This window comes from Strongylocentrotus purpuratus, unplaced genomic scaffold, assembly GCF_000002235.5.
Source record: "Strongylocentrotus purpuratus isolate Spur 01 unplaced genomic scaffold, Spur_5.0 spur5_scaffold_9, whole genome shotgun sequence".
Classification (NCBI taxonomy): domain Eukaryota; kingdom Metazoa; phylum Echinodermata; class Echinoidea; order Camarodonta; family Strongylocentrotidae; genus Strongylocentrotus; species Strongylocentrotus purpuratus.
In genome coordinates, this window is record NW_022145615.1 from 2279227 (window position 1) to 2304028 (window position 24802).

General features: G+C 37.4%; 1 protein-coding gene across 10 annotated transcripts in view; it reads right to left on the reverse strand.

The window, feature by feature from the left end:
• The window catches only part of LOC757285, a 113201-nt gene that overhangs the window by 21884 nt on the left and 66515 nt on the right, over window positions 1-24802 (reverse strand). For 8 of the 10 annotated variants that reach the window (XM_030977023.1, XM_030977020.1, XM_030977022.1 and 5 more), the window contains exons 39-47: window positions 13786-14751; window positions 9027-9077; window positions 6271-6423; window positions 5511-5711; window positions 4697-4912; window positions 3621-3776; window positions 3028-3189; window positions 1737-1940; window positions 601-819 (exon numbers count right to left, since the gene is read on the reverse strand). In XM_030977023.1, coding sequence (XP_030832883.1) covers window positions 601-819; window positions 1737-1940; window positions 3028-3189; window positions 3621-3776; window positions 4697-4912; window positions 5511-5711; window positions 6271-6423; window positions 9027-9077; window positions 13786-14751 — 2328 coding nt within the window. The remainder of the gene's footprint in view (window positions 1-600; window positions 820-1736; window positions 1941-3027; window positions 3190-3620; window positions 3777-4696; window positions 4913-5510; window positions 5712-6270; window positions 6424-9026; window positions 9078-13785; window positions 14752-24802) is intronic. The other 2 variants (XM_030977015.1, XM_030977021.1) reach the window with 2 other exon arrangements.

Here is a 24802-nt window from a genome sequence, read left to right on the forward strand (position 1 = left end):
AGATACTCTTCCACACTTGAGTAACAAGAATGTAAAAGCTCAAAAATTATTTTTCACCTTTTCCAAAACTCAACCTTTTCTTAAAACCTTTCTTCCACAGGAGGTCTCAAACACTCGATGACATCTAGAAGTTTAATATCGGGGTACTACAACTGCACAACCCCATCCACAGGATCTTGCTAAAGTTTGCCATTGAATAAAAATACCAAAATAATTTATGAAATAAAATAAGGGAAACCAGAAATAGCCATTGTACCAGAATCTTCCTCCAATGTCTTTGAAAGGCCAGAAATTGAACTTTTTAGAAATGTGATTTTCTCCTTGAAATTCAGATACCGCCCGCCAAATGACTTTTTGGTTTCCTCTCTTCAAATTGCTTTTAATCGCTCATGCATGAAAATATGAATCATATGAGTTGCATCACATAAAAGAGGAGGATCTAAACTTTCCAAAAATGTGTCATTTGTTAACTATAATTGTGATTAAGTAATGATAAAACATCGATAATTCTCGGTTTCGTTTTTTCTGGGACGCACTGTATTGACAGGTTATGACGTACCTTACGCTTAGTATTCAAAGGGTAAAAGCAAGCTGACTTACCCACTGGGCAGTTTAAGTCAATAGGCGCGTCAAGCATGATCGACACACAGAGGTCGCTCTCCAGCGAAACCCTCAATGTTCCATAAGGGCAGAAACATCCTGGCACGCACTGCCTAGTACATGGCTGAAGCTCTGGTTTCTCACAGGTCTGTTCACACGCGGACCCACATTCGTTGAAGACCAGTGGTTCAGTACATTGAATTGAAATTGGAACTGGAACTGGATTTGAAGACGAAATTGGAATGAAAATTATCATTTAATGAAATTGAAATAAAATGAAATTATTATTGATAGCAATTCTGACATGATAGTATTTCTGTGAAACCTGTTTAAAGACCACTAAAAGGAGACAAGACAAGTATTCTAGACAGGCAGTTGTCTATGAAAAGACCTCAAGGAAAGTATAAGGTGTCCTTATCTCTCTCTCCAGGAATAAGAACATTTTAAGCCTTACTGTCTTTACTCCTGTGATCTTCAAAAGACAATCCTGTGAAGTTTAACCTGACCTACTTCACATGCTCTAGGAATACTGGCCAATTAGTAAAAATTGAATGACTAGAATCGGTTGAACAGACACAGACACTAATTTCACTCAAGAATGCAGCTGGTAATTTGTTTATACATGAAAGTTATGGGGTTCCTGACTGACATAAAAGTTTATAATTATAATTGCATAATGAGCTAAATCAAGGATGTTGTTTCGGAATCTGAGACAAAGTTACCCAATCCTTTAAAAGATAAAGTTGAGTTCTGGATATGTGTAATTAATAGTGCAATATGTTGCCCAAATGTGTAGCGGGAAAACTCATAAGCTATAGTTAATCAACAATCACACCCATTCTCGATAACAAACCATATATATTACTAATGCAAAAAATGCTGGTATAAAAAGTTGCTGGGTACTTTGATGGGGTTATCAAAACCAATTTTAAAGCCCATCTGCACTAGTTTGGCCAGGAGGGATTAGACCACCCTGCAAGGTCACTGACAGGTGGTTATCTCATCAAATAAGCTCTTAATTAACATAAGAAAAAGGGGATCGTGGGGGACCAACGGGTACCACTTAGGCATTGTTGGCTATATAGAGGGCGCAAGTAGAAACAACTAGTTCAGTCCTGCTTTAAATGAATCAATACCTGGGCAAGCGTCTGAAGCAACGCATTCATCAGAGTTCTCGCTTAGATGGATGGTTCCTTCTGGGCAACCACAGCCTGGCTCACACATCTGAATACAAAGAGCAATCTCCAAGGACTGGCCGCAGAATTCAGGACATGCAGAGTTACACTCCAGGTAGACGCGGTCCCCGGGACATACTAGGGGTTCTATTGGTGCAGGGGGGGCTACATGTAGATGTGATTGAATAATACAAAATCAGGGATTAAATTCATTTCCAGTGGATGATGACAATGAATGCAGCAGGCAATCTTTGAGTGAAAAATAAAGTTGAGTTCTGGACATGCAATTTTATTGTAAAAGAGAGCATGTGGAAGTGATTGGAAAAGGGTGATCATGTAGCAGATAAGTATTGGTGTATACTGCAAAGTTTTGGAATTATCGTTTTGATAAGAAATTGACACAGTCTTGCTAAAAGTCACATGCACTGTACACGGGAATGTTTATATGGGACTACACAAATATGTGGTCCGCAACTCTTAGCAATTACTTGTCACATATTCAATAAGAAAATATTGATCATCCATTTTTTTCAGGGGACACCTTTTCAAGATACTCTTCCACACTTGCATAAAAAGAATGTAAAAGCTCACAAATTATTTTTCACCTCTCCCAAAACTCAACCTTTTCTTAAAACCTTTCTTCCTCGGGAGGTTTCAAACACTCAATGACATCAAGAAGTTTAATACCGGGGTACTACAACTGCACAACCTCATCCACAGGATCTTGCTAAAGTTTGCCATTGAATAAAAATACCAAAATAATTGAACAAATGATATTAAGGAAGCCAGAAATAGCCATTGTACCAGAAATCTTCATCCAATGTCTTTGTTTATCTTGAATCTATTTTCTTTTTTCTTTTGACATAGTGACATCAGGGACCAATTTCACAAAGCTTTTTTTCAATGACAAATGACAAAAATCAGTGACAAGTCTTCTGATAACCAATCAGAAGCAAGGATTTCAGTAGCTTATTAACAAAAACTGTCATTTGTCACTGACTTTGTGAAATGCCCCCCAGATCATGTATCTAACTGTATTAACAAAACATTTACTGGTTACCATGTTTGGGATTGACATGTCCTCGTTACAATGGCCTCTCTTAATCCCTCAACATTTGGATTTGTATTGCTTCTATTCATCTATTTCCTTACATAAATTTAAACGCATTTACTTGTTGGTTTAATTGTTCCTATTGTGAGCGATTTTATTCAAATGATGAAGAAAAAAAAATCTCAAAGAAACTTCTCTTACCAAAAGGGATAGCAGGTGTGCAGTGGAATCCACAGGCACTGACGCAACACTTCTCAGACATGGTGCAGTTGCCGTCCTGGACACACACTGTGGCCCCACAAGTTCCCTCGCCCTCTACAGGCGGACATAGGCCAAGGTGAAGCTCAGGAAGGGGTGGTGGCTCTGCATTACAACAAACAAAAGAGTATTCATGCGTTTATGCGTTGTAAGGTACAGAAATATGAATCACACTATGATTAATGTATATGCACATCATCATATCGATGCACTGATTTTAAGGCATTTCATCATATCGCTTATGAATAAAGCTCTGGTGTTCTCAGTTTAGCATTCAGTTTACGGTACAGCCTTTCTTTCCAAGGACCATCCAAGTATGGAATGAGCTAACCATCTACAAACAAAAAAGTTTTGGTGTGACCTAGGCATTACAACCGGGACCCGTTTCACAAAGCCTTTTTTCAATGACAAATGACAAAAATCAGTGACAAATCTGCTGATAACCAATCAGAAGCAAGGATTTCAGTAGCTTATAACAGAAATTGTCATTTGTCACTGATGACAAGTTTTGTGAGACGTACACCCCCTGGACTTACCAAGAAGAGAAAGAGAAAGAGAACAGCGGTACCCACAGTCACTTCCACAGCACTTCTCATTGTCAAAGCAATCTCCATCCATCACACACTCCTGGCCCTGGCAGTTACCCATCATCGGACAAGAGCCCTCTCTTGGTTTCATAGGCGGCACAGGCTCTATTAGAATACAAATATATTGGTTACACAGTTAATTCAAATCCTTTCAATCTCAATCCTCTCAGGCCTACGGAACAAACTCCCTGTATTTCTAAGAAATAGTGCCTCACTTGACTTCTTTAAAAACATCTGAAAACCAACCTGTACAATTATTCTTAATTTGTCCTCAGACTTAAGGACAGTGCCTTGTATCCTCTGTAAAAGGCTCTATATAAATTGAATTATTACTATAATTATTTTTCATCATTATTATCATCATTATAACCAAGGTTCCCAGGGATCAATGGTGAATATCTATGGGTATGCGATGGCAGACAGTGCACAGAGATATTCTATCAAATACCTTTACATGTATGAAAAGGGTGAACTCTCACTGGAAAAAAATATGAAATCATTTAGGAATTAATGTACGCCAAGCAACCTAAGACTACATCATGTGCGATTTCTTTGGCTAGAAGGAGAATTTGATGACCATGAAATCCACAGTACGAAAGAACAAAGAAACAAAAGAAGAAGCACATTGGGTGAGAGCCAGAAGGGCATTTGCTAATCGCACTGTAGTTGTTAACGCCCTTCTGGTTCCTCACAGTCGATATCTGGGGGGTGTTTCACAAAGATCCTAAGTCGAACTTAACTCTTAAGTTGGACTTTAAAATTATGGAGAGCCATCTGTAACCTTAAAATAAATATAGTCGAAAACAAAAATTCAAGTATTTTAGACTTTAAAACAGGAAATCTCCTTGATAATAGAAAATTTGAATGATTTGAATCAAAATTTGATGCCTTTATAAATATCTTTTACAAAATATTTTCAAAGATGCTAACGGCTTTCCATAATTGTTAAGTCCAACTTAGAGATAAGTTCAACTTAGGATCTTTGTGAAACAACCCCCTGGTATTTTGAAAGAGCTTTGACTCACGAATCTGAGGAGCTGGCATACAACTGAGCCCCTCTCCACACGTGGCGCTGGAGCAGCACTTTTCTCCGGGATCACACTCTCCATCATAGATACAGAGGGGGCCCCCGCAGAAGGGGGTAGCACCAATCTCATCGGGGCATGCACCGGACCGGGTCTCTGGTCCAACGACGGGCTTGGGACCCACTGGAAAAGGTCCGAAAGGACCAGGAACAGGTTCTGCATAGAGCACGCAGTCAAAAGATGAAGAGGGGAAAAGAGATAGATAGATCGAAGGATGGATAAGAAAGACAGGTGGAGAGATACATAGAGAAAGATACAAAGAGGGAGAGAGGGATATCCATGAGATTCTGAATTAATTTTAATATTAGCCTTTCATTATCTTGAAATGTACAATGCATATTAAGGATCCATATTTGCTGTCACATGTTAATATCTGATATCACAATTGACAATATTAGTCATTTCTGCTTCAGGTAGAAAGGAAGGGAGTGGATTGTCAACTAATCTGCCACAGAAACAACATATCATACTCATCTTTTATCAGCTTGGTGTGTTTGGAGCTTGGACAATATATTCTGATATCTCCCTCAAGGGCAGCTAACGTTACGTTTACTTCTACTGCAAGACATGAACCCTTTAATACCTGTTATACATATGTGTGTGTAGAAACAGCAATGATGAACAAAACTAAATTTCCCATTTCTACTCCATAGTTCAGTGTAAACTGGTGAACAGACTTCATCAGAATAAACTACAGGTAAGTCTTGATGATGGATCAGTGAGTGAGAGAGCATCTTGGCGGCATTATACTTACGGATCTGAGGGGCTGCCATGCAACGGGACTCTGCACCGCACTCAAAATCAAAGCAGCACTTTTCATTGCCTGCACAGTCGCCGTCATGATTGCACGTCAATCCTGTGCACCATGGACTTCCACCAACGTCCATAGGGCAAACTCCTGGATGTGCTTCTACGTCTACTGGGCCACCAATGTCTACTAATGGATCTATAGGATCTGTAGAGAGAAGAAAGATTGTACACGATTTGATTGATTTATTGCAGCAAATTAGAGTTTTCAGTTTAGTCCTGGGACGGCAGAGGGTGATGATTTTAAGACGATGGTTCTGTACATGTTTGTGCCAATGCATTTGGTAATTTGTAGGGCAGTCTCTGTTAAGCTGCCATGAAGGAAATTTTTTCTTAAGAGAAGTATAAATGAAGTCATCTATTGTCTTTAGATTCCTTGTATTTACTGTTTATTGATCTGCTTCAAGCACTTCTAAGGCTACTCAAGTGATTGACTGAGTGATAAGTGGTATCTATGTTCCACAATAGATTGGGAGGAGAAAGATTGTCATGAACATGGACCTAGTTTCCGAGGGCCTGCTTGGTAAAGTACCTTGTAGGGTCTGGTAAGGAGTATTGGATTAGGGTTGCTATTGAGTTTTAGGGTTGGTCTAGAGTTAGGGTAAGTGTTAGTGTTTGGTCCAGGGTTGTAGTGAAGAATTTGGTGTTGGAAATATGACGCGGAGCAATTGTCCGAGGATCAAATGTCATAAAGCTGTTACACTCACCAACTTGCATACCCACAGCCATGCAGAGTTTTCCACAGCTCCTCTGACAGCATTTCTGTGTTCCTGAACAGTCCTCATCACCTAGGCAAGGTACTCCTCCACAGATACTGAATCCTCCTGTTTCTTCTACTGGGCACGTTCCTGGCTTGATACCTAGTGTTATAAGTTAAAAGCAATGTTACATCCAGTCACTTTGCATCAACATGTACACTCATTAAAAAGAGACCTATTACCTCTCCCCTCTCAACCCCCCTCCCTTCCTACTTCCTTTAAATACAAGCATCAAATATTACTTAAGTAAAGAATTATACATGAACAAGTTTAAAGACAGATATTACACTCTAACCAAAGGTGAAGGCAATCTGTAAGTAGACTGAGAAGACATTAATCTACATTAGCCTCTCTCCACCCGGGTGTTAAATGGGTACTACAAGGATGTCCTTGAATGCTGTGAGCACTGATATCTGTAGCCTACCTAGAGCCGGGGTAATATTGGAGCACCTTCAATGGTGTATACATGTTCAAGTTCAAGTTCAAGTTCAAGTTCAAGTTCAAGTTCAAGTTTTATTTATCTTTCTTTCATAACACACTTTACAAATATGACATGAATATAACAAGTTTAACATAATATGGCGTTACAATAGAACGATGAGGTGACCTTGGTTGAAAGCAATGCTTGTGGATTTAAGGTCCCTCATGAGTAGCTTATGAGTATGTCCTAAAAGAACAAACTCGTCAGATAAGAATAATGCATACATTTAAATGCTGACAAACTAAACTAACTAAACAACTGAGAAAATATAAACATAAATAAGTATAAAAGAAAAACAGGAAAAAAACATGCAGGGCTCTCCACAAACTGTTTTACTTTTTACCTACAGGTATTAGCATTGCTAATTTGAATTTATATAGTTTTGTTGTGTTGGTCTGAATCTTATTCCAATAATACTGTAAATACTCCAGTTTACCTTTGAATTACAGTGATGATCTCATACGTTGACTTTAAACCTCAACCGTAAGGTTCATCTAATGAGCCACCACTATAACAACTTTTATCCTACAAAGCTACCAGTACCACAGAACGTCTCTCTCCTTATTAGGTGAGCACCTGCATTAAATGCATTTCTTCTGATATTTTAGTACAGAAAAGGGACTAAATGAAACCTTTACAACCAATATTGATACAGGTCATTTATGCCTTGCTTGTATCTGTTAATGGGCCTATAAAGGATAATTTATGATGGTGCAATCAACTATCATTTATAACAAAACAGGTTGACCATGCCATATTAATGTTTGCGTATCCTACTTTAATGGAATGACCTACCATATCTTTTTTTTTACTACTGAAATCTGGAGGAAAAAAGGCTACTGTGAAATTCATCGAGGCCAACCTAATTTCAAAGTGCCTGGTTCTACATTGCGTACATGTATTTTCTTAAAAAATCATAACATATGTGGGTCTCTCTGACTCTCTCTAGAGTGCAATTTTAATCAAAACAGCCCATAATCAACTGAGAAATTAAAAACCAATGCAGAATTTATATGTGTTTGTGTATATATATAAATATATATATTAACTTTTTTTTCTTTTCTAGACTAATACGTTGAATGTGGAATCATTTTTTTTTATTACAGCTCCTAATTTCTACAACAAGAAAATCAAATATGTGTACTGATGATCAATCAAACAAACTGCCCTTTCCACAAATTTTGTCAAGCTGAAAAGAACACATTGGTTGCTGAGGTCAACTCAGGCCGGCCTACAAGTAGACTTGCTGATATTGAGCTCCATCATTCAACTTACAAGTGCACTGCAGATCTGTCAACAGAACAGACTTTTGTTTTATATCATTCGATCAAATTAAACAACGAGAAATCAAACAATTGTACTTTAGATCTGTCAAGCAGGAGAGACTTTTTGACTGCAAAGTGCCCTTCCCTTCAATTGTGTCAAGTCCACAATTCTCGATTAAGTCAATACAGGCCAATAAACAGACAAAGATTAATATGCCCCTCCACTGATAACGGTGCATACTTCCTAAAATGCATATTTGATTAAGGATCGGATATGACGTGAACTTTGACTGATAATTATTGTTTTCATCTCAAAGTGCAGATATGAAATATTGAGTGAGTCGATGATCAACAACACCATAGCAAGTCCTTTTGTTTCAAAGAAATTCAATGAATTCTACATAATTGAATGATTTTGTTTTGAATCCATATTGGTCATGATATTATTATGCCCTCACCAAACATATCATTTTCTCAATAATAGTAACAAATTGTCACTCCTACCCCCTATTTACAATACCGGGACCCTTTATTATTAATTGTTCAAAGGTGTTATATGGACAATCAGAATGTCTAATAAAATTTGAGAAGGTAATTCCATGTCTCCTAAGGCCCCCCCCCCAAAAAAAAGCATGCTTAGCATCCTGCCTTTTTGAAAAATAGGAAGGAGGAGGCACCCCTTTTTCTTTTTTTCAAAGTGGCCGCATTTTTCCTGACAGTCGGGCTATTTTTGAAGATGGCCGCCGGCATTTTTATTATTTAAATCAGAAATAGATCATTTTAGCAGTGCTTTTCATGTTTTTTTCTTTAATTTTTTTTTTTAAGCGGCCCCCCCCCCCAAAGGAAGCGGGCAGGGACGCTAAACATACACATTCTTGTACATGGCCTAATATCAATCTACCAATTTTTGTTCATGGTAAATTATTTACTTTTAGATAAAAATTGATTATTCTGCTTACCTCCATAATCAATGATTGGTTTATCTTCATCTGGTCCACCACCTTCTCCTCCTGACATGGATAAAAAAGATAAAATAATGAAAATAATGACATCTATTCTTTGGAGATTTAACATTCAGAATGAAATAATTTGAATTAAAATCTTGGCCGATATTGAAATATGGATGATTGATGAAAGGACTTGATGACTCAGATCCCACCTTTTTGCATATGGCCACTGAATATGGTTAACTCTTTATGCGCCACTTAAAAAACCCCCTGTGCCACATTCTTTTAGGGTCACACATTTCGAGGGAATCTTTATTGACTCTGCTGAATCAAGAGGCTATAACTCTTCACTGGATGATCATGATGAAAAATATTGTGCAGCAAAGTTGTAGACCGGAAAACGTGCTTTTCGATGAACCGTCATTTGTTATATTTTGAATTATCATTTTTATAATAATCATAATTATATAATGTTTAATTTTTCTTATTTACGGCAGTTTTTTATCCCTCTAGAATTTCTTATTTAGCAATGATAAGACATCTTCAAATCGAATCTATTAGAAAGGTGGACTTCTTACCTTTCTTTACATACCTTGCTCAAGTATTCTAACAATTCAGAAGGTTAGTATTTAGGTTGTTGAAGAAAAGAAGTTCAATAGGGAGAGACTTGAAAGTACCCCGCTCAGCCACCCTTGACAATGGGCTAATCTGCCCATTGAAATCCCTATTACCCCAGGTTATTGTCAATGTCCGGTTTAGCGGGGCATGAAAAGGGACGTCGTGGGGATGTTTTTCTTTGTTGTGCCATGATAAGTCAATAAGAAATAAGAGAATGTTATTGATTTTGCCCACTGGTATGAGCATGTAAAAATGGTATAGGCATAATATATTATATGTGATATACATGACATAATCAGCATCTTATTGAAATGTCTCATTATGAATGTTCACCGCATCTGTTCTCTCACCTTCTTTACCCCTCAATAAAATTGATTTCAAGTACATTTATCACAGCCATAGATATACAAAGAAAGAATGAATCAATCTTAAAATATAAACTATATTGCATTGTTTTCCATTTACTTTATTGTGAGAGAGCTTATTATCAGAAATGATTGACGAGTGGAGTATGCAATGAATAAAATATGGAGAACGGACGTGAGAGACATTATGAGAGAGAAATAGTGATATGAAATGAAAGGACTTTACTGTGAATAAAGATTATAAGAGAAAGAGATAAAGATGACGGCAAGACAGGATAATATTGATACGAAAATAACAATAATAATGAGATAGAGATGACGGAAAGAAAGAGAGTAAACACTGATAGCATAAGAATGAATAAAGATAATAAGAGAAAGATATAGAGATGACGGCAAGACATAGGGTACATATAGATAGGAAAATGATAATAATAATAAGATAGAGATGACGGAAAGAAAGAGAGTAAACACTGATAGCATAAGAATGAATAAAGATAATAAGAGAAAGATATAGAGATGACGGCAAGACATAGGGTACATATAGATAGGAAAATGATAATAATAAAAAGATAGAGATGACGGAAAGAAAGAGAGTAAACACTGATAGCACAAGAATGAATAAAGATAATAAGAGAAATATATAGAGATGACGGCAAGACATAGGATACATATTGATAGGAAAATAATAATAATAATAAGATAGAGATGACGGCAAGAAAGAGAGTAAACACTGATAGCATAAGAATGAATAAAGATAATAAGAGAAAGATATACAGATGACGGCAAGACATAGGGTACATATAGATAGGAAAATGATAATAATAATAAGATAGAGATGACGGCAAGAAAGAGAGTAAACACTGATAGCATAAGAATGAATAAAGATAATAAGAGAAAGATATAGAGATGACGGCAAGACATAGGGTACATAATTATAGATAGGAAAATGATAATAATAATAAGATAGAGATGACGGAAAGAAAGAGAGTAAACACTGATAGCATAAGAATGAATAAAGATAATAAGAGAAAGATATAGAGATGACGGCAAGACATAGGGTACATATAGATAGGAAAATGATAATAATAATGAGATAGAGATGACGGCAAGAAAGAGAGTATTACACTCATAGCATAATAATGAATAAAGATAATAAGAAAAAGATATACAGATGACGGCAAGACATAGGGTACATATAGATAGGAAAATGATAATAATAATAAGATAGAGATGACGGAAAGAAAGAGAGTAAACACTGATAGCATAAGAATGAATAAAGATAATAAAAGAAAGATATAAAGATGACGGCAAGACAGGATACATCTTTCTTTCATTAGTTTTATTCATTCTTATTCTATCACTGTCTACTCTCTTTCTTGCTGTCATCTCTAGCTCTTTCATTAATTTTTATTCATTCTTATTCTATCAGTCTACTCTCTTTCTTGCTGTCATCTCTATCTCTTTCTTTCATTATTTTTATTCATTCTTATTCTATCACTGTCTACTCTCTTTCTTGCTGTCATCTCTATCTCCTTCTTTCATTTTTTTTATTCATTCTTATTCTATCAGTCTACTCTCTTTCTTGCTGTCATCTCTAGCTCTTTCATTAATTTTTATTCATTCTTATTCTATCAGTCTACTCTCAGGGAACACTTTTATCACTAGAGTCTTCGTCACTGCTCGATTCGTCGGAATCAGAGTCCATGCTCCATGCTTCCATAGTAACAAGATCTCGAGCCTCCTCTACACTAAACACACGTTGACGTTTTCCAGCAGGTGCCATCGTAACATCAGTAAAAAAAATCCAAAGAAAACCGCTAAATACACGGTAATTTCGAATGTAACACTATGAAGAAAAACAGTTTACCGGAAAGTGTGCGATGTATACAATGTAAACAATAGTAAACGCAACGCGTGGCTACACACTGCGAGCGGTATTATGAATGTCTAATTGACTCGTATACATCTGTGCAAAAATGCGAAGTTGGCACGCCTACGTCCGTGCAAATCGGCGAACAAAGCAAACAAAGAGTTAATATCATTTGATGTTTGCAGGCACTGATCTTGATACATTTGACAGGCATACACAAATTTTGAATTCTTAATCTCCCTTATCAAGCAGTAAGGGACAAAATAGTTTGTTGAATATCAAAAAGAGCCCCTCCAAAAAACCATACCTATCAAGGATTGACCAGTGGTCACTTTAGCAAGTTTGATTGCACTGTTATTACACTCGGTGAACCGAGATTTATCAAATTATTGGGTAAGGGTTGCAATCGAGTTTTATGGTTGGTCTAGGGTTAGGGCAAGTGTTAGTATTTGGTGTTGGAAATATGACGCAGAGAATTTTGTGTTGGAAATATGATGCAGAGCAATTGTCGGATAAAGCCGTTAAACTCACCAACTTGAAGATCCACAGCCATGCAGAGTTTTCCACAGCTCCTCTCACAGCATTTCTGGGTTCCTGTACAGTCTTCATCACCTAGGCAAGGCACTCCACCACAGATACTGAATCCTCCTGTTTCTTCTACTGGGCACGTTCCTGGCTTGATACCTAGTGTTAAAAGTTAAAAGCAGTGTTACATACAGTCATCTTGCATCAACGAATGTGGATCAATGTCTTGCAAAAATAGTGTCGCGGCGGGACTCGAACCGTGTACCTTGTGATTGACAATCCAGCGACGTATCCACTCGACCACGGAATCATTTTTCTATCATGAATACTCCAGTATACCTTTAAATTACAGTGATGATCTCATACCTTGACTTTAAACCTCAACCCAAAGGTTCATCGAAAGAGCCACCACTCTGATGACTGTTTATCCTACAAAGCTAGTACCACAGAACACCTAGCTATTCATCCCAGTATAGCTTCCTGAGTGAGCTGCCAAAGGGATTACCCAACCAAGTACCAAGTATTCTCTCTCTCTCTCTCCTTATTAGGTGAGCACCCACATTATGCATCTTTTCTGATATTTTAGTACAGATAAAATAATGAAAATAACGACATCTGGTCTTTAGAGATTTAACAATTAGAATGAAAGATGTTAAATTAAAATTTGGCCGATATTGAGTTTCTGTCACAGAATCAGAGCAAACTTTAAAGACTACATTAAACTAGATGGAAGTGAAGGATGAAAAACAGGTAAGAAGCAAAAAAGATAGAGGAATTGAATTACTATACAATCGCATGTTGACACTACATAAACATGTACACATAGATGCAGACGTGCATCCCCCCCCTAGTCCCTGCCTGTAACAGTAATCTTAAATGTATGAAAAGTATACACTACGTCCTTGTTCCTACACTTGTGTACACATGTATCATGTATATGTACACATACATATATTATCTTTTCACTTCTTATGTCATATCTGCATGAGATTGATCATTATACACATGTAATGTTGGTATGAAATAATATTGATGGCTTGAAATGTATAACTTATTGCAACAGATCCCACCTTTTCGCAGATGGCCACTAAATTTGGTAAATATCATTTGACCTTTGCAGGCACTTAGATCTGGATACATTTGACAAGCATACACAAATATTGAACTTTCAATCACCCTTATCAAGCATTAATGAATAAAGTACCAAAGGTTCAGGGGTTAAGCGTAGCACTGCATTATGAGGGATCGACCCCTGCATCTGAACAAACCTCCCCATGCAGGGATGACATACCTTGCTGAACTGTACCATCTCCTCTCATTAGGACATGCCCTGTACCCTGATCCCCACTACTAGGTACATCTGTTGTATTACCTGGTACATCTGTTGTATTACCTGGTACTTCTGTTGTATTACTTGGTGCTTCTGTTGCATTGCTTTGTGAATCTGTTACTCTAATGGGTGCAACTGTTGCATTGCCAGGTGCATCTGATGCTATACTGGGTGCTTCTGTTGCATTACTAGGTGCTTCTGTTGTATTACTAGGTGCTTCTGTTGTATTACTTGGTGCACCTGTTGCATCCAAAGGTGCATTTGTTGCATTGCTTTGTGAATCTGTTACTCTAATGGGTGCAACTGTTGTATTGCCCAAGGTGTCACCTGAGCTAGGTGTAACTGCTTCTTCCCCAGCAGTAGTGTTTGTTTCTTGTACAGCAACTGGTGTAACTGAGCTATTTAAGGAAGTGTCCGGCTCTGCTGGAGCCGATGTAGTAGTACTTTCATTTTGACTCTGTGTAGACCCTTCCTCTGCGGATGGTGTTACGAAGCTTCCATTCCCTACACTAGGTGATTCAGTACCATTAGTTCTCATTGCACCAGAGTTGCTTGTAACTTCCTCAACTGGACTTGTGGTTGTTGTGTTCCCTTGGGTATCTGGAGCTGCTGTGCCTGATGAATCATGTCTGGATGTAACAGAACCTGACTCTGGTGCTGCAGTGCTCTCCGTAACATTTTCTGTAGAAGAAACATTCCCAGGGCTCTGCGATACAGACTCTTCGCTTGCATTAGATGCAACTTCAGTCAAAGCCGGTGCGACAGAGCTGTTTCCAGAACTTCCTGCATCAGAAGTTTCTTCTCCTGCACTTGGAGTAACTGTGTTCTCTTCAACTGGACTTGGCTTTGAAGGTTGTGATGTCGCATTCTGTGTCACCTCTCCTTGAGGTTGCTCGGTGAATTGTTCACTCCCTTCTTGAGGAATTTCACTAGCTGTTTGTTCAGTTACATTCTGTGGGGATGGAACGCTTGTAGTCTCTAGACCTATTCTCTGAGGGGCTCGTGTTGCATTGGCTGGTTCCTGTACTTCTGTTCAGATAATGATAAGGAATCGTCATGAATCTTAAGTAAAGTATGCTAAGTTATTGTGAGTACCTTCTGTTACCTGGGCCCGGATCTGGATCTTCTTACCCAATATGCACCACCTTCACCGCTGCACCATCACATACAATCAAAGCACTATCCATCTCACTTCACAGCAGGGAACATTCATCATCCATGCACAATCCAACAAAACCAACATTTAGCCATGAGACCAACACAAAAGGAAAGGCAGAAAACATATATCAAAATTTAAAACATTTCAAATTTTATTTCAACATAACAGCAGGAGCAATGAGCTTGAAAATAAAATTTGTATCAGTATTACACAAATAGCAAAAGGAAAAAAAAATCTTTATATCGATCATGAATTGAGCAAGCTAGAGCAGGAGGATAATGTGAAAAATCTGTTGTAAAATGTCTCATATTGATACAAAACAGGTGCAATAAATAGGTCATGGATACTTTGTGGGGTATCATAGTTCATGTCAAATGTCACTAGTATGGCGGAGTGAAAGTGTTCCATTTTATTTATTGGTTCAACATTTGTGAATTTCCCCATATCAAATATCCCCGACATCTGGCCACTGAGGCTAGCATCTTCAGTATAGATCAAATTCTACAATCATAAAACTTGAGACGCTAAGTATTATGATACTTTGTATTAGTGGGGTGTGTATCTCAATACAAAGAGCTGAACCAATCCTTTTTCATGTACAGCCTTGCAGTGTCCTGTCACCATGGAAACAATAACAAGTTACCTAGTCTAGGTATCTAACATCTTAATTCTAATCCTCTTAATAGGTCTAATTGTCCAGGATGCTCATCAGGATGTGAGGATTTGTTAAAATCCTAGCTGGTAAGATGTAAGGATATTTTGCTCATCTACAACATACATGTGCAGCTTTCTAAGTATTCTATTTAAATAAGTTATCAAGCATGCTAAAGAAAGCACACATATGGGGCAGTGCAAGAAAGAAGTTGCAATCAATTGCAAATCCCCAACATGCAATGCCCCATTAAAAAGACAGACAGAGAGAGAGAGAGAGAGAATAAAAGCTAGATCTAGTTAACTTAATTTAATTGTTAAAACTTTAATCCTAACAAAATCCTAGAAAATTTAGGAGACTGGTGGGGCAGTGCAAGAAAGTTGAGTTGCAATCGATTGCAAATATCAGCTGCAAATATCAGCTGCAAATTTTGCAACTTACAATCAATCTCAACTTTCTTGCAACACCCAATAGTCTAGTACATGTACATGTAGATGTAGCTAGACTACTACTTATACTCTCTTGAATATTAAGACTTGCTATAAATGTGAGTCTACACCTAAGCTTGACTAAGGGTACGTTTATGCTCAACTTTTTCTGGCCAGAATGAGGCATTTGTTAAGCGTTTAGTTCAAAACACGGTTGCGTCCTTTCTCATTTTTGTAGAATCACTGAAAAACGGCGATCGTAAACTCACAAAAAGGTGCATTTTGGATCGGCGATTCTGCAATATCAGCAATTCTGGGAAAGCATACAAATAATTACAATCATTTGTAAACACGTTTAAATGGGGTCAACGTAGCATGCGCAGTGCAGGTTTGCGAATCCAGCTGCAGAGCCAGAATCATGCCTGGAGGAGCCAGAGAAGTGAGCATAAACCGTACACCGTGGAACTGTGATTACGATGAGCTTTTACGGTTAGCCTTTCAAATTGCTTATTCTGCATTCAAAATTGAGCATAAACGTACCCTCATATGCACAAAGGTTTGGGAATTTGGAAGGTCAAGTAAAATGATCCCTGTCCCTACTACATTTGATACATTGTCTACACCACTGCTTTTTCTTTTTTTTGAATTCCTACAGGCCAGTATACATGTATTTTCTTTTTCAATAAATTCAATTATAATTAAGTTTGCTTCGCTCCAAGACATCCATCTCTACATCATCGTAAAATTGAAAATATGGGGGAGGTCCAGGGGCCAGACTGTTTGATTTATAAAGTGTACATACTCAAACAGCTGGTACTAACAAATCGGGTTACTTTGTATGCAAATTCAATCTCCATCGTGTATAAACATGACAATGGCTGAATATACATGCTCAGGTCTTTGAAATGTCTGACCAAAGTGACTGATCAAACATCAACCTTTCAAGTCCCCAAACATAAATCAAGATAAGTTGATAACAGCATCTATATACTCTGATTCCACCTTTGTGATTCTTTAATAAGAGAAGAGATTAGGGGCTAAACAGATAACCCATGCCATTTATGATGCATTCAGTTTTATATTTGACTGCTAAACTTTCTACTGCTAAACATTCTACTACTGCCAATCTACATCAATTTGTTCGCTTATTCATCAATCTACCTACCAGTGACATAAACAATTATTATGCAACAATTGCTGAACCTTTAACAAACTGGGTTTAGTTTACAAAGAGCGTCATACCTGTACCTGTATATTCTTTCATATTCTACAGTCAAAGAACAAATGGGTGCATGTCGTCTGTATATATATAAAAAACTCCACAAAACTATTATTTTTGTATCTAGTAGATTAGCAACATACATAGTAACTCCATGATTGATGTAACTGAATTCTCCTTTTTATAGGAAAATTACATATAAATTAGAATACGATCGATAAAAGTGCTGAATCAATAGAGTAAAGGATATGAAACAGTGTCCTAGAATTGTTGTTAAGGAAATGATTCATTGATTACATGTATTAGGATTCAACAATCCAAAAACAAATTATATTGCTCAATAGTATGGAGGAAATATTGCTCAATATAAACTAAATTATTCCCCAAAATATAACAGTGGCTGCTTCAAAGAAATGGAACAATATCCCAATTCCCATCAGAGAATGTTCCTATCTCGCCACTTTCCAAAGCTTCCTTTAAATTCCTATACAAACATTTCTATCATGAACTACAAGATTGTATGTAAAATTTGTAAATACATGTATAATTTTACTAACTTGTACATGATTAATATAAGAAGGTATTGGAGACAAAGTGTCTACACAACATAGTGCATTCTGCTACAAGGTAAATTTTGAACACTATTTTTCTCTTACTGACTGAAACACATAAAAGGTTACTATGACTATTTATTGACAAGTTCATGTTTATGTACACTAAACACCTGATTCCAGTACCTGATTCCAGTACCTGATTCAAGTAGTAAACTATATTTATTTTCATTTTCATCTATATACTGGACATGCAAAACATATAGTCAACATTACCTACCGCAAGCAAGTGAAAATGTTATACATGTAACTTACATGTTAGATCAAATATGAAAACCACATGATTAATGGCTAAAAAGTGAAAAGATCATTGGGGCAAAGTTCATGATGGGTGATGTAGGAAGTGCAGCCTTAACATGTTTGCGTTTTGGTTTGATTGCGTTTACTAAATTCAAATTATGCATACAGTTTGTAGGCCTACGATACATACACATTTTATTCCAGTGAATTTTGAAAAATATTCTGTTTTGCAGGTAGATAGATTAAGCTAGAGAAGAATATGAAGGATGGTTTTGAAGGAAAAAAAAGATCAAACAAATTTTTTTTTCTACCAATCACCCTGTAGACTGAGGAGGAATCAAGTACACCATTTACAATAGATAAGACAACTAGACAGGAAAAGAAGGATTAGGTGTTTGAGAATTGGAAAGAGAGAAAGGTTTATTAAACTTTGAAACAACCCAGTAAGAACTTTCAAGGGTTGAGGCTTGCATGCGAAGGGCTTGAATCACACCTTGAATCATTACACTATAAAAAGATTCACACATAAAACAGGCCTAAATTCATGACTGAGGGTTGATGAAAGTAAGAAGGGAAGGGGAAGAAAAGAATTTGCTCACCATCCCCCATCCCAGGCATGCCAAATGGAGCAGGAGGACCATGTTCTCCATGATGGTCTCCATAGACAAGAGCCAACAATCCCAACAGCACCACGGCTGTCCTCGTCAAAGACATCGCAAATTCTCTCCCAACTCCAACGTCAGTTCAAACAAGTTAGCGTCAAAGCAACACAGAATGCTCGACTATCCTCCAAGCCAAGCTTGCTTGTATAACAATGATCGCAAAGAGTTCCTCTGGGTTTCGGTACACCAGCACAATCGACTCCAAGATTATAGAGGTGAGAGCAAGAGGCTGGTTGTTATATACCAGACTCTGAGTCCTTGGCTCCGCCCACAATGGTTGTTTACGAGGTAACCCCTAAGCGCTGGAGTTTGATCTCTGGTTAATCAACAACTACCACCACCAAAAAGAGGAGTGGGGGAGGGAGAGTGAGGTAGAGGTGCAGGGACGAGGTAATTAGCTATAGGAGGATGTGGTAGGAACAGGCTTTTGTTGTCTGTTCTACCCTTTCATCTAAATGTCAAGTCAAGTGGATAATTGGACCTTTTGTGAACATTGTCTGTCATGCTCTATTCTGCCCTGGTCATGCACACAGTATGAACAATAGCAACACTTTATACTGGTAGACAAAAGCTAACATGACACCACAAGAAGGGGTCTACAAAAACATGGGCTAGGGATCCCTGGGATCAAAAAGCTTGGACGATGTTAGTCTACTTCACAGACACAGATATCAATCTGAAGAAGTGTTTTGTTCTGACCTGAAAATGCCTTCTGCAATTCTGTTGGGAAAATTTGTCCCAGATAATCATTTGTATCAAAAAGTACTAATATTAAAGAAAGTTCAGTCATATTATTTCTTCAGTCACACACTGTTCTACATGTAGTTTAATTATGTCACTTACTTGCACAGTATGGGGAGAAATATACATGTACATGGAATAAATAAAATACCAGAAGATCCTAAAGTCAACATCATGAACATCAAGCCATATCCGAGAAAAATATGAATTCTATATTATACAAAAAAATGCAACATTATTCTATGCTAGTCTACAGATCCGAGCAGATTCCATGTAAAAAATATATATTTGAAAAGGTCTGTTGTCGTAGACTAGTGAACATCTGATATAGAGCCCCTGTGATTGGTCAATGGTGCACCCTTTGTCTCCAATCCTGATTCAACTATTGGCAGTAAACTTCCAATGACCTTGCTGTTCTGATACAGACTGGCCGATGGGGTGACCCTGTGTACATTACGTCAACGTCACATTTCTGGGAAATCTGAAGTTTTAAAACTTGTCCATTTCCAGGAAAAACATCCCAGTCCAAGTTGGAGATGGGGTAAATGATAACATACGAGTTGTGAAGGATTACTAGGAATATGATGGTCCCATAAACTGTTGTTTTCAAAGACCAATTTAGTGATGCTCTTGTCATAAATCAGTATACACTAGAGAATTTATGAAATAAATAAATGAAAGGCCAAATGAAATGGAAAGTTCAAAGAGTAAAGTTATATCTAGAAATCGGAAGTAACTTTATGTCCCCCAAACAACAACACAATAACTTCTTTTTCTTAAAAAAGCTATTTACTGGTAAATACAAGTTTAATTTTAAGCAGATGTAATTTAATGCCTCCCAAAAAATAACACACAATAACTTCCCTTTCTTAAAAAAGCTATTTACTGGTAAATAGAAGTTTAATTTAAAGCCCTTGTACATTGGCTAAATGCTTTCTTATGTTTCATTTCTTCATTTATATTTAATTAACATGTTTTGTATTTTGTCTTATGATGCATTTTTCTAAACAGGAAATTAAAATGTGTTTGATGAACAATAATTCATCCTTACCAAAATAATGACAAAGATGTTGAGAATGCCTCAAATAAAACTTCAGATTCTATTTTAATCTATTATGTGTATCAGAATGATGAATAGAATAAACACTGACAAATATTTGATCTTCTCTGAAATAAATCAAAAACAAGATTAATTTGATAATGACTTACGATTTGTCAACAACATTGAGCAATAATTTCTACTTTCAGTCTGAAAAAAAAACTTAATAATAGCAATATCATAAAAATGAAGCCGACAACTTCCTGTTTTTTCTGAATAGTCAGATTCATAGTCTTATCTCCTTATATGCCCTATTAAAGTTAATCACTACGGTACTCGATACACAGAAAACTTTGGTATTGTTTTTACATAACCTTTGGAACTCTAATCATTGATTTATTCTAAGGTTCTGATTCAGTGTGTGTGTGTGTGTGTGGGGGGGGGGGGAGGGGTAAAGCTTGGAAAAGAATACATTTTTACATTTATATTATTTTTCTTTCGGCTTTTTGTATTTAAAAAAGCAGCAATGGCTGATACTTTTTTTCTTTTTTTAATGAAGTATAAATGACCAATACAAGAAGAAATATTATGTAAAACAAATCTTCAAGTTCAGTTTCATTATAAAACATCTCTTTATATGCAGTTGTTTTGTATTCTGTATGCTCCGTTCCCTACAGATGATTCATTATGCAACATTTCTTGATATGAGATTCGTCTTGATTTCATGTCGTCTAAACAGGCTACAAAATGGGTTTGGGCAGATCCAGGAGTTTGTAAAGAAGGGTGGGAAAAAAAATTCTAGGTGGAAAATCTTTAATAAGGGGGGGGGGGGGGGTGGGCACATTTTGTAGTTGTTGTGTGTGTGGTTATCTCTGGTATGAGGGCAATGGCAAGTTGTGTCCCCCACCCCCCCCCCCCCCCCTTCAATCTAATCTGCAAGCACAGACCCTAATTTGACACTTTATAAAAAAAAGTCATTGTGCCTTGAGAGAAGCCTAGCCCAGCTACCTACTGGTTGTGTCAGGAGCAGCTACAGCTGGCCTATGGTAGTCTTATAGTGCAGACTCACTTTTACAACTGGCCAGGGTTTGTGCTTGCAGACTACCTTCAATCTGCCATTGGGCCAGGGGTCAAATGTTTGGTTACTTCCAGGAAGGAAGACTGGTATGATGGGTAGTAAACCATGGTACGACCATTCAACATTGAAACACATTGGCATTCATCCAACTGACGTAAAAGTTACTTCCTATACGGCATTATTTTTAATGACGTCACATCCAAAAAAATGATCATAAATCAGTCTGCCATTACAGGTTTATGATATTGATCCGTAACAGCCATAGTACAAGACTACATTTTTCAGGGGGACATTATACTAAAGTTGTACTAAGAATCATCATATGGCTGTGACAGGCAAGGGCGGATCAAGCTGGTGGCAAGGGGGGGGGGGGGCCAAATTGTGAGAAAATAATTAGCAACAAATCAGGGGGGGGGGTAAGAACATTTTTTTGTTATGGTCCAATTTGTGAGGAAATATTTAGCAGTGACTTAGCTAGCCGGTGAATAAGCAGGAGGGGGAGGGGGAGGGGGGAATAAACCCTCATTATTTTGGGGGCAAAACAATTTATACATTTTTGTTTTGCTGGGGGGGGGGGTTGGGCCTGGCTACATACAAAAAAAAAAACAACATCATATAGAGAAATCAATTTTGTAGAGGTCGATTGACATGACAGCTGGCCGATTATAGTGCATGCTCTTGATTAATTAGCCTCCCCCTCCCTCCCTCCCTCCCTGTTATTTTTGTATGATACAACATTCAGACAAGAAGAGAAACCTGGTTCTTTAGCAAGTTTTCATTCAAAACAATGCTCAAACATGCTCTTCGCTATAAGATCATTCAGACTAGAACAAATGTAATTATACTCAAATTCTGGTAGTCTGAATGAAGGGTAATTAAGCACTCTGGCCCCATTTCTATGATCTTTGTTATCTCTGACTTGACCTGATCTCATGTAGACGTTTGACCGATTGTAAGTATCAAGATTGAAGGACCTAGGCCCAAAGTTAATTTTCACAGGAAAGTAATGAGAGATGGTGCTTGGTACCTCATGAAACCATGCAATGACCAAAAATGATTTTAGTCGGCACATATATGCAGTTACCAAAATATGATTTTATATCAAACAGGAAAGAGTAAAAAAAAATATATTGTCAATGGCGAAATAGTGCTCCACAGTCTCTTACACATCTTTATATTCCATTGCTTTAAATTTAGGTACCGGTAGTCTAAAATCAAATCTAGGTATGGGTGCAGGCAGAATGTGGTTACCATGAACAATGTTTGCACTTTAACCTCTACCCGTAACTACAAATCAATTAAAATAAATGAGATTGACTTATTGAAGCTAGATGGACTCATTAAGCATGAACGCTGGAGAAAATCTGTTTTGACCCGAAAGTTCAAGACCAAAATCTGACTCACAGCAGTCGTCTGTCATGCACTTAGATAAACATGTAATTCACTAATGTCTAACCCGATGGTGAACTCTGTAATGCTTTTTTTGACATTATTTTGTTTCTTTGTTTCTCATTCTGGCTCTTTAGAACATAGTACTTTTTAGTAGCTATTGCTCTTCTGATGGGGTCTCCAATCTCAACTACATGACTGCAACCCCAAAATGCAGTTGATTGATAGCTATTCCATAAATTTTTAGTTGCACTCTTAAACTTTTCATCATATTTTGCAATTTATCGGAAATATATCAGTTTGGGAAGAACTAAACTCAAACATTGCAGACAGAGCAGAGGTTTAATTGCTACCACTTATATTCAAATCATGCTCTGTAACTTTTAACCATCTGGATGTTTAATATAGTTTTATTTTGCTGTCGTTACTGGGTTGTTGTTTTTTGTTTTTTGAGGGGGAAGGGCCGGGTAATGATTTTCTGCCTCCTAGCTATAAATATATTCTTGCATTGTTCTCTTCTAAATTTATGATAACTTTTTGTCCCTTTCCACTGTAGGTGTAAAGAGGACAATACAGTTCGGGTTCTCACCATTGAATGTTACATAGTTACATACACTGTTACGAAACCATAAAAGTACAGACACCTGAACATATAATGTCACTCAAGGTGAACTTGGTTAGCAAAGGGTACTGCGGCCAATTTTATATCCTTTCCAACATGACCTCTGAACTTTCGATTCAAATCCCAAGTACAGTGAAATCTAGCTAAACCATGGTGATGAATCATGTTATGAGAATGTTTCCCTGAACAATGTAATTCAATTTAGCTCGCTTATCTTTTCCCAAACGTTTAAGGATGTCACAGAACTTTTAAATTTATTCCATTTCATTTTATTCATGGTTTATCAACAAAATTACAATCAGACGGATGAAAATGACACAGAAATGCACACACAGGGTGCTACAAGAATTTTTTTCACCACTTGCCCTGTCGGGCAAGTGGGTTTTCAATTTACTTGCCCAAACAATATTTCCACTTGCCCAAAACTTTAAAGCGAAAAAGGACTCTGATCTTGAGACCGCAGTAATAAATTGAAAACGAGACAAAAACATTCATCTGATTTATATGAGCAGCGAGTTTTAAATAATATGTTCACAATCATTAACAGTCATTATGAATAAATATCAAACATTTGACTTTTTGTACTTACTAGAAAATCCCTGTTGTTTATTCCATTCCGATTCGCACGTGTTCATTTCCCTAGAATAATGACGTCATATTTGGCGTGATTCAACCAATCGGCAATCAGAGAATAGCAAAGGCCTGTCGGTGCGGCCTGCAGAGCTAGAGAGAGAGAGCGCGAATAAGCTCGCAGCTGGTACGATCGCGCTAGCTGTCTCTAGCTAGCTCACGGCCGGCCGTGCGTGGAGGCGGAGCGGCATTCATGGCTTGAAGTGTCACTGTTGCATGCGCGCTGAGCTAGCTGAGCTGGCTAGCTGTCTGTGAAGTTTTTTCGAAATCGGAACGATCGCTTTTTTGCTTCTGGATTTTGACGACGGGTAAGAAGTTGACGGGTGAATGGTAGAGTTCTTGGACACTAAGAAATTACTGTAAAAGTATCACTTGCCCGAATCGGGCAAGTGATAATTTGATTTACTTGCCCGACGGCTCAATTTGGTTGCCCCGGGACGTCGGGCAAGCGGGTTTGTCGCGCCCTGGACCATTAAAAAAGCTAGTATTTGAATCATTATAAAGGAAGAATCGACAAGCTGAAAATTTGTTACTTTTATGTAAGATCAAAACAAATAGGTTGTGAGAAGTATAAATGATTTCAGCAAAGTTACATATTCCAGCTATTTTT